At 45.7% G+C, this 10648-nt stretch overlaps 1 protein-coding gene across 1 annotated transcript; it reads left to right on the top strand.

Moving 5' to 3' along the window:
* Nucleotides 1–407: 407 nt before the first annotated feature.
* On the top strand, nucleotides 408–8936 carry LOC122367907 (NF-X1-type zinc finger protein NFXL1-like). The gene is made up of 10 exons (XM_043341434.1): nucleotides 408–486; nucleotides 2473–2595; nucleotides 2988–3110; nucleotides 3526–3630; nucleotides 4436–4534; nucleotides 4658–4768; nucleotides 6064–6171; nucleotides 6775–6888; nucleotides 7124–7231; nucleotides 8638–8936. The coding sequence occupies exons 1-10, from the start codon at nucleotides 432–434 to the stop codon at nucleotides 8736–8738; spliced, it is 1047 nt and encodes a 348-aa protein (XP_043197369.1). The 5' UTR covers nucleotides 408–431; the 3' UTR covers nucleotides 8739–8936.
* The last annotated feature ends 1712 nt before the right edge of the window (nucleotides 8937–10648 follow it).

The following is a 10648-nucleotide window of genomic DNA, read 5'->3' as shown; positions in this document are numbered from 1 at the left end:
ACACTGTACAGCTTTATGTTCTGTAATTGAGGTCTGCAATTTAGCCAAAATGGAAAAAAGGATCTTTGAACTATCTAATCAAATGGATGTTTAGGCGTCATACTTTTTACCAATCGTAATCTTCACAATTATGCAACCACGTTATGAAATGGACAAACGTCAAAGCCACAGCACATGTGCCGGTCACTTTTCACATTTTGTTTCGGCCTGCACGTGCGATGCTGGGGGCGCGGCGCGTGTATAAGGACCTCGCCCTACTCACCCCTAAATGTCAATTCGTCTGTCAGTAAGTAGCACATGCCTGGTGCTGCGTAATGGCCGAGCCTCTGACGCGTCGTGGGCGGCTTCTGATTGACACACCCTCCGGATTCGGGTGAGTATATAGCGGTGAGCTGGCGCCGCCACGGCAGAGCTCTCTGAGCGCTATCAGGATGCGTCTCCTGTCGCTTCTCCTGCTGCTCTGCGCGGCAGTACTCGCCGCACAAGGTAGGTGTAAGATACGGCCTTGGGTGTAAGGACGGGTAGGGCCGAGTTCGGCGTTTTTTAGGAGATTGGACACGCCATACTGTGCGGCGGACTTGGGTGTGATTTGGATTGGACTTGGGTTTGATTTTGTAGAGTCTCTGTATTTCAGTAGGGATAAGCCAATCAACAGCAACTTACCGAAGTTGAAAGTTCGTGAATCCCGAATGTGATTCGGACGAGCTGCTTGTGGCAAGGAGACTAGTCTTCACTGAAAACTTTTTTACCATTTCCTGAAGGGTAAACCCGCCATAGCATGGTAGCTTGACACACAGACGTTTTTTACCACCTTCCAGATGGTAAATTTTTCTCTTTCATGAAGAGTAAACTCGCCAGGGAGGGGTAACATGACACACAGACGTTTTTTACCATCTTCTGAATGGTAAACTCTTTTGATTTACTCTTGTCTAGAGTGTAACATTTTTTGGGTTACACTCTTTGAAAGGGTAAATCTTAAACGGAACCCTTTTCTAGGGAGTAACGCATCATCTACTCTGTGCTTTACCCTCCTACAGAGAGCATATTCTTCTGGCCTACCCTTTGTCACATGGTAATGTTTACTCTTTCCTTTAGTGTAAACCCCCCAGAGGATGGTAACAGACTCACAGACGCTTGCTTCAGAAGCTTCACGAAGCTTCTGTTAACCGGAGCTCACCAACTAAAAAACATGCTTCAAGAGCAACAATGTATATTTGGCTTCCGTACAAACAATACGAGGGGCACACCAGCCATGAACATTGTGAGACTCTTCACTTATGCATACGAATTTATACGAAGCGTTCAGCAATGCACAAGCGGTAAATAAACACCACGATACAACTTGAATGCACTTTGAATGTGAATACAAGACATTCAGCGCCCTCATATTGGATAAGCCACAGCGCACAATATTTGAAGAGAGCGACGGCGTTCCTGGGTGGTCGCCCGTCTGCGTGAGATAATGAGACTGGATCACTACAGTGCAGGGCTTTTTCAAAGTCACCAACAAAATGCATAAACTTGTAGCATCACAACAAAATTAATGTACGCACTCACAACCTAGGCCACGTGGCCGTGCACGGGGTCCTGTTAACCAGGTCAAATTAGCACCACTCAACGGCATGCAATGCTCTAGCACATCGGTACTTACAATAAAATGTCCACAGAGGCTCTATAGGCGATGAACAGCACACAAGCACAATCACCAACGGCCACGCCGCGCGGCACCGACACTGCTCACATCCGCTCTCGGAGACCAACGGCCGAAAACTGACAGATGCGCGCGGCCTTCAAACCGCAAACGGCCGATCTCGTTTCTGATTGGCTGAGTGATTCCATTTCAAATATCATCTTCACGAGGGTAAACAAGATCCACGCATGAAACGACTATCTGTACACGAGTCACGATACCCAGAAGGAAAGAGTTTTCGTGATGTTCTGGATCGCGAGAGTAATATTGATATTTGCATGGTAATAATACTCTTCGCTGGCGAATAAGTTCATATCAACCACGTACCGTTACTATGCACATAATGGTAGCAAAGAGTTACCCTTTCAATATACTCTTATCTTGCTGGTTTGATGAAAATGAACCCTCCAGGAGGTAGTAAAAAAGTTTTGAGTGTTGCGATACCACAATTAGTTTACAGCCGATGCTATATTGAAGCACATGAGTCCGGCATTATCGTAGTATGCGTCCCGATTTTTTTTTTATTGAGGGGGAAAAGAACTTTCTCCGGGCTAATGATAACAAAAATCCTAAACGATATTGTTCTTCAAGGATAGCTTGTTAGGTATTGAGTGCATTGATAGCTAGCCGCACTGATATAAAAGTTTTGTGAACGTTATTATGTCTGTCGAAAATATCTCATCCTTCTAGTCCTCAGATGCCGTCAGCCAGTGACTTATGTACAGCTACTTGCCAGCGCTGATTCGTGAGGACATCTTAGCTAAAAGTGTGTTCTGTTTCAGCGGACATCGTCAAGTACCGGCCATGCAAGCACGTCGGCCAGTCCTGCGGATCGTACAATAAGAACATCTGCGTGCGGTGTCCCAAGGGCGTGGGACTGTGCTGTGTCGCCCGACCAGTGCCCGGTATGTGATGACGCCCACTTCACATCCTCCCCGGCTGTCTCACACACAGCACCACTCAGTACGGTGACTCACTCCTTGCTCTACCTGGATCCCTTCGAAATTTTACCTGACACTCTTCTTTCCATCAAATTGTTAGCGTTTTTGTTACCGACCAGCGATCAGACTAATCACTTCTTTTAATCACTATGTGATGGACATGAAGATCTTTTACGTCATTCGACGTCATGCAAAGTAGGTATACACAAAATTCCTGTAAGTGTAAACGCAAATGTTAACTTTGCACGACAGGTTGAGTGAGTTTGACTATTCACAGTGTGAAATCTACATCATGCAGCTTTGCGCCTAATTTCGTTATTGCACCATCACAGTCTAACCGCGCATGGTTGTCACAGTTCCAGTCTACCACTGCAAACATCCCGGTCAGAAATGCGGCACTGGAGTCTGCGGCAGATGCAAGAGGAACCCCAAGCAGCTCTGCTGCAACCCCAAAATCCGACCGAGGCCCAGACCCATTAGTAAGCATGCATCAGTCCGAATTTTTATTGCTTAGGTCAAGTTCCAAACGCAGCACACGTATGACAGCAGCCCGCATTTACGGAGTGTTAGCAGGAACAGTGACCTGTCACGCTCGGCTAGTGGGGGGGGGGGGACAACCCATTTTCGATCAGTAAGGCGGCATCCCCGCGCACGTTAAATATGCGAGCTCCAAGTCCTTCTTCGCGTTGCAGCTTCGATGGCCAAATATTAGCGTCGTCGCATTCCACTGAGAGTCCGCTTCTGTCAATAATAATGAAAAACAAAATAAACACATTAGTTCACTTCACGTAACAAAAAGAAGCGAAAGGGTGCAATCCCATAGTTAAATTACGAATCTGTTCAAGCTGTTTTCTGGACGGTATGCTGAATACTGACACGTACCATTCGTTACAGTTGAAAGGTGCACAAGCATTAATCAGAAATGCGCCTATGGAGTTTGTGGCAGGTGTCCGAAAAACCCCAAACAACTCTGCTGTATCCGCAGGAGGCCTAGGCCCGGTAAGAACCCAGACAAAATAGTCGTTTTCACGACGGCCATCTGGTACACATTTGGTTCACATCTGGTGCAGATTAGGTGCAGATTTGGTCAAATTAGGTTCAGTGTATCTCTTAGTAGCTATCACCTAGGGTTGCACTAATTGCTTATATGCCTGTTTTGTCATATTAACTATCAGAGAGCATCATCGATTAAAACACTGAAATAAATTCATGAAATAAAGATATTTGCTGTAAGAGAGATTAGGTGCAGATTTGGTCAAATTAGGTGCACTCGCCGGATTGCCCGTCGTGAAAACGGCTAATGTGAACATACAATTATCAATTAAGATATCAATTAACCTTAATAAATATACGCCCTTCCACAACAAAGTGCATAACGAGGATCCAGTCACTATTTTAAATTTCAATAAAGATAATCTCGAACAGCTCTCCGACAGCAGAGACGCAACTCGCTCAACTGGTATCCTAACAGAGAGTATGTTTTAGGGCCTTGGCAGAGAGCTTACAAGTGATACATACACAGTTGGATGGACTAATGAGATCGACCGGTGCCCATTTCGTACAAACGAAAAACAACAGAGAATACGGCGCATAATCAGAAACCAATGCGGAAAATATGCATCATTAATCAATTAGAGAGCACGAAGTAAATTTGAGGCTTTGGATCATGTTGTCATTTATTCATACCGTCAAATGCCGGTGTAAAAATGATGGGTTACATTCGAATGCATTTCTTCCTTTCTAGCGAACCATATGTATACGACAAGACGGAAACTCGCATTTGACGGACACTGTTTTGTTTCAGTGAAGTGCACGCAAGTTGGCCATAAATGCCGCCGAGGTGTGTGCAAAAGGTGTCGGAAGAACCCCAAACGGCTCTGCTGTGTTCGCAGGAGGAGGCCCGGTAAGCAAAGAAAAACAATACAGCAAACGCCTTGTATTTGAAAATATTAGGCAAAATATACCGAAGCGTCAGCTACAAAACTACCTTGCTGTTAATTAACGCTCGCTCATTGTTATGTTTCAGTTAAGTGCTTGAAGAGAGGCCACAAATGCCGAGGCGGTGTCTGCGGAAGGTGCCCGAAAAACCCCAAGAAGCTCTGCTGTATCCGCAGGCGCCGGCCACGCAGATCCCCCAGTAAATGAGCCTAGGCTATGTACAGACAATTTTCCCGTAAAACCACAAACATGCACAGTTTTCGCTTTGGACTACTGTTTAGATATAACTTGGAAGTATTTTTGTGACACAGTATTTTCTTTTACAAAAATAAACAAACTTGTGATAGCCTATTTCACTTGAATGCCATTGTGATTGGACACAAACTTTACTTTTAAAACTGACCATTCTTCTCTTGCAGTTGTGAAGCGCAAGTGGGTTGGTCAGGAATGCGCCTATGGAGTTTGTGGCAGGTGCCGGAATAACCCCAAGCAACTCTGCTGTATCCGCAGCAGGCCTAGGCCCGATCACATAGGCGAAGCGGTTGGAAAAATACAACTTTTTTATTCGACTCTATCCTTATTACGAGCGAGCGAGCGCAGCGAGCGAAGCGAGTCTTTTCAATATAACGGAAAAATCGCAGTATGAGCGGCCCGGCCTGTAACGCTTTTGAGAGGCAGTTATATCTCAGCAACCGCTGGACCCATTGGCCTGCGGTCTTTTTTGCTGAGTAGCCCCATCCCTTCTACCCCGTAATTAACTACTTTTGATAAATCTCAGTGACCGTCGTGGCACGTGCCACGTGAAAAGTCAAGGGTGTTCAAGCCGTTTTGCAAAAGTAGTGATTTTGAGAGACCCATATCTCAGCAGCCGCTCGGGGGATTGTCTTGCGGTAATTTTTGTAGGGTAGCTGCATCCCTTCCACCAATGGTCGGACACTCTTGATCTATGTGAGTGAGTAGTGACCCCCACTGCACGTGCAAAATGCAAAAAGAAGAGGTGCCAAATTTGTTCCCATTTCAATAACTCGGTAATTACTGGGGCGATTTCGCTGAAACTTGGCATACAGGTAGGCACCCACCAGGCAATGCATTCCCATGTGTTGCGGTTAGGGTGCTGCTGCACGTGCGCACGTGCACGGGGAGCTCCCAGATATCGAGAACGGCTGGGCCGATTGTGCTCAAATTTGGTACACGGTTGGGGACCGGTTAGTAGGGTGCCGTGCAAAAGTCATTTTGGACCCCGTTTGCACGTGCGCACGTGCAGAATGCTGCTTCCAGGTCTCAGGAACGGCTAGGCCGATTGCGTTCAAATTTGGCACACCGCTAGCGACCGGTAGAAGGGTGCTTTGCACAAGCCCGTTGGAAGTACCCTCTCGCCCTTCCGCACGTGCAGGGCTCACTATCGCGCTCGCTCGTTCTTCGCCCAAAAGGCGTTTTACTGGTATCAAAATGTGTTCTCCATCAGGTGGTCTGAAAATGTTCTATTCGTTTCAGTCCAGTGCAAGCGGATCGGTCACACATGCAGGCACGGAGTCTGCGTCCGGTGCAAGAACAACCCCAAACGGATTTGCTGCCAGCGCCGCCGGCGACGGAGGTCACTCGGTAAAACATAATGACCTAGCTCCTCTAAAGAATAAAAATGGGATAAAAAATAAAACAAAATACAATGCAATACAATAAAATAAAAAACAACATAAAATTATGTTAAGAAATACGCAACTAAAGAGCACACTACTTCAAAGAAACAAAAGCAATCAGTGAGTTTTTATATTGTGCTAATCAAGTGATAGCTCGGCGATAAATCGATAAATCGATAAATAGTGTCGTGGTAGAGCGGATCACACTAAAGGTCGATGTGTCTGTAAAGCCACACATTTCCGCACTGTAGCTGAGCTGTCTAGTTCCGTTGACGTTTGCTGTCAGTTGAAGGCCGCCTCATGGACAAAATGTATAAATCGTGTGCAGTGTATGTAGGCATTACTGTTGAACTGTTGACATGCTAATATAACGTGCGATGAAATAAAATAAAAGGCTAAATACAAAACCATTTTAAAAGTCAATGATAAAACATAATATTATTCATATTTTATCATAATAGCTCCTCCCATCCAGCGTTTGTGCCCATATAGGTAGTGCAACAACTGCTACCAATGCACACTGCTGAATGGATCCAAAACCAAACTAAGCCACCGGTTCTGGTTTCAGCCCAGTGCAAGAAGAGATGTAGAGGTTACGACAGGTACTGCACCCGTCGCGGGTGTCCCAGAGGGTACAAGGGCGGCTACTGCTGCCGCCGACGGGTCCGTCCCATCACACTGAGTGAGTGACATAGTGGTCCACACTGTGCACCACACTTGACATAGCTTACAAAGGCTCTAAAAAATCACAACACTATTCATGCCATTCTTATCCTGAGGTTTAATTTAGGTCAAAACATTGGAGGCAGTGTATTGCTGAGACCGAACCAAAGACCTCTTTACAGGTCGTCTTCGGCTCGTTTCTCCCAGACAGTTCACTTTTCGTCCTTTCTGACGTTTGTTGTCTTCCGCCTCAGAGCAATGCAAGGCGAGGTGTCGGGGCCGCTATCAGTACTGCAGTACGTCCGGATGCAGGAAGGGCTACAAGGGCTACTGCTGCCGCACGCGTCGCAACATCTCCATCCGTGAGTTCGATTTTCATCAATCGTTAACACATTGTGACCTGACTATTGCTGAACTAACACACTCCGATGATTTTTGGCAAAGATACATATAAAAGCTAAACGGAAAAATTGTATCAGTTTCCAACTAACTCAATTATCCCTATTAGTGGCAGGGGGGGGGGGGGTGTTTTTATCCACCCCTCAGGTTTTTCGGGAATATCTCCGAAACCGCTGAAGCTACGATGCTGAAATTTTCTGACTTTTCCTCAAACTAAATTGGGCACATACCCTGAAAATTTCAAGTTCATAACTTTACCAGGGGCGGCTCCAGAGCACTGGGAATTGGGGGGTCCTATTCGTGAAGCGAGTCATTTGGGCGAAGATCACGATGCTGCACCAGTTTTACGAACAGTGAATGAAAGGTATCATGTGATAACATATACAAAGTTATTGTGCATCCTCTTTTGACACGTTTTTGCTATAATAGGCGGATCCAGGCGTCCAAAAAGGGGGGTTATTTTTTACCTCCCAACATAGGTGCCCTGACACCGCCTATGCATGACCAATACAATTTTAGTCGTTCTCTCATAAGAGAATTGTAACATAACAAGACCATTGCCACCCTTTTTAGAAACAGTACCAACAAAAACCTTATTTACTATACTTTTTGTGTACCCCCAATCTCAATGATCTGTATTCGCCTATGATTTTTGAAAATGCATATTTTTAGGATCCATGTGAATTCCTGGTTCATTCTTTATCGATCGGCAAAAGTTGCGTTAAGATTGGTTCAGAAACCTGGCCGTGATAAACAGTCTAAAATGTATCTGCAATTTGCCCGTTTTTACCCCCTCTACCCCCCTATTGACATTTTTTTTTAAAGAAATGTAGATCTCGTTGAGCGAAATCGAATGCCGTTTGAATTTTGAAAATCGGTCCGTTAGATCTCGAGATATCAAGGGGGGGGGGTCGTAAACAGCCCCCCTGCCACTAAAAGGGGTAGCCAGGAGCCTGCCACTAATAGGGTTAATCGCTAAGACTTATTTTGGCACGACTGAAATACTAAGCTGTGCAATCCTTACTAAACAGTAAACAGCCGATGTGCCGAGCTGAACCTTAGAAGACGATGCTAACGATACTTTCCCGCTGACATTCCCGTCTGCTCTGGCTTATCAACACGTGTGAGCCCTTGTATGGATGCATAGGCGGCGGAACGGGGGGGGGGGGGGGCGGGGGACACCGGGGCACCGTGCCCCCTTGATTTTGCCATTGTAACATTAGCCCTATGGACGTTGCATGGAAAGAATGGGACCAAAAGTTAGCAGTGCCCCCCCCCCCCTTAATTGAAGGTGTTCCGTCGCTTCTGTATGGAATATGGATTATGGATGTTATGTTCCACCTTTCTGACGCCCTCTTCTCGATTGCAGATGAGTGCCAGAAGACCTGCAGAGCTGGAAGCTACTGCACGACCAAATGCCCTAAGCACATCAGGGGCTACTGCTGTGTGCCCAAGTACCACAAGGGCTAAAATCACCGTTAACAGCACCACCAGCTCATCGAAGGCTGGATATCCAGCGAGGTGTCCGACAGACCTCGATGATGATGCAAAAAGGAGCCGTCCGACGTGTTTTTAATTGAAAGTCTGTTAAAAAATGGTACTTTCCATCGTCATAAAATGCGAAGTTCTCTTGAAATACATACGGCAATACATGGGCAAAGCAAGGCACATAAGTTTTTCTGTTTGGTGTTCCATCAAATCACCATATTTTTCGTTTAAAAAATACCCAAGATACGTAACATATTGTTACTAAACCAGTGAACATCAGGATTTAGATATGGGTGTAACGAAGGAGCATAAGGCCAAACCGCAATGTTATTTCAAAGAGTACTACTTGATTAAGCTACAACGTGAAGCAACGCAGCTTCCTCGAACAAGGTGAAATGGATCAGGATCACAGGAAACCGAAACCCAATCAAAGGCGCATGAGAAGTAGTAGGTGATATAAATCCATTGTTACATGCGATGCACGATTGAGTCGAAATAAAAATCACTTACATTACAAGCATCATATAACCTTGACCTGTCAGCCACCACTTGGAGAAGCCTGGCCAGCTGATGTTCTTTAAAACATATAACAAAGCGCAAGATGTGCATTGTGAGGCGTTTGCTCAGTGCGTGCCCAATATTTCAGTCACACAAACTTACACAAAGCTCGACCGCCGATCCGTTCTGATAACTCCACACTGTGGCACTGGCGACATCTATAACTGCAAAAATAGCACAGTTCCAGTACAGATGACAGCACAAGTCGGGCACTGCCCCTGTGCTGACTAGAGGTGGCAAAATGTGGACCCGAGGACCCGGTCCAAAGAACCAGTCTGGACCCATATGGGTCCAGACCGGTTCCTGGAAATTTTCTGACGGGTCCAACCGGGTCCTACCATAAACTATACATCTTGCACACTACACAGTATTGCAAAATATGAAGCGAATGAAGTGAATGTTTCTTTGCACACAGTAGCTCATGAATGTTCCCAGTGGGAAATAAGCTGTTGTACATGATGCAACTAATGATACCTACAAGTAGTTTGTATTAATTGACTTTTGGGGAACTGGTCCAACTGGTTCCGATTCCAACTAACATCGGGTCCGACTGGTTCCAGAAATGTCCAACCGGGTCTGGTTCGAGTCTGGTTCCCAAAATTTTCATTTTTTTGCCACCTCTAGTGCTGACCCTCTACAAAACAGACCATGGTTGGTCTTGTGGAATGCGATGGCATGTTTTGTTTTATCACCCTGCACGCCCAGTATTTCAACTCGGTACAGCTGAATGGTTTTCAAGTTCGCTTTAGAAGAGGATGAAACTCGAACGATCAGATGTAGTTAGCAGTGAACTTCAGTGGTTCACTACCAGTTACACCGCCGCCATGAATATTGACCATCTACACGTTTGCTTATAAAAATCAAACTGAAAACGTCAGGGACTGGATGGTGGTTTTATCGGCCGTAGCTTTACATGTTCTACAAAACTCAGCTACCAAACACTATAGATCAAAAATCAGATTATCTTGATGACAGAGGCCAATGGGTCCGTTCGGCTCGGAGAAAGCAAAGTTGAAAACTGAAAAAAAATATCGGCAGCACCTTACTACCAGGGACGTAGCCAAGGGGGGCCACGGGGGCCATGCCCCCCCCCCCCCCACTGAAGGCGAAAAATAATACAAAATTGAATAAAAGATAAAAATAAATAAAAACAGCTGCACCACAGACCCAAAAAAGTGGGCCAAAACCGAGGAGTTTTCCGTTTTTGGAGGGGGTACGACCCTAGGCCGCGGCCTTTGGCCCCTCCCTGAGCAAAATCCTGGCTACATGCCCGCTTACTGCTTGTATACGAATACTAAGAATACTTAATGCTTGCATAGGTACAGTCCACAGCA

Source organism: Amphibalanus amphitrite, unplaced genomic scaffold (genome assembly GCF_019059575.1).
Source record: "Amphibalanus amphitrite isolate SeventyFive unplaced genomic scaffold, NRLGWU_Aamphi_draft 000905F_arrow, whole genome shotgun sequence".
Classification (NCBI taxonomy): domain Eukaryota; kingdom Metazoa; phylum Arthropoda; class Thecostraca; order Balanomorpha; family Balanidae; genus Amphibalanus; species Amphibalanus amphitrite.
Note: the sequence above shows the minus strand (reverse complement) of the source record. Positions and strands in the feature narration are given on the sequence as shown.

Bases quoted from the DNA above. Each gene is read 5' to 3' on its own strand.
- LOC122367907 (XM_043341434.1), top strand. From the start codon at position 432: ATGCGTCTCCTGTCGCTTCTCCTGCTGCTCTGCGCGGCAGTACTCGCC. The intron at 487-2,472 runs GTAGGTGTAAGA...GTTCTGTTTCAG, and splicing joins GGCAGTACTCGCCGCACAAG to CGGACATCGTCAAGTACCGG. The intron at 6,889-7,123 runs GTGAGTGACATA...CTTCCGCCTCAG, and splicing joins GGTCCGTCCCATCACACTGA to AGCAATGCAAGGCGAGGTGT.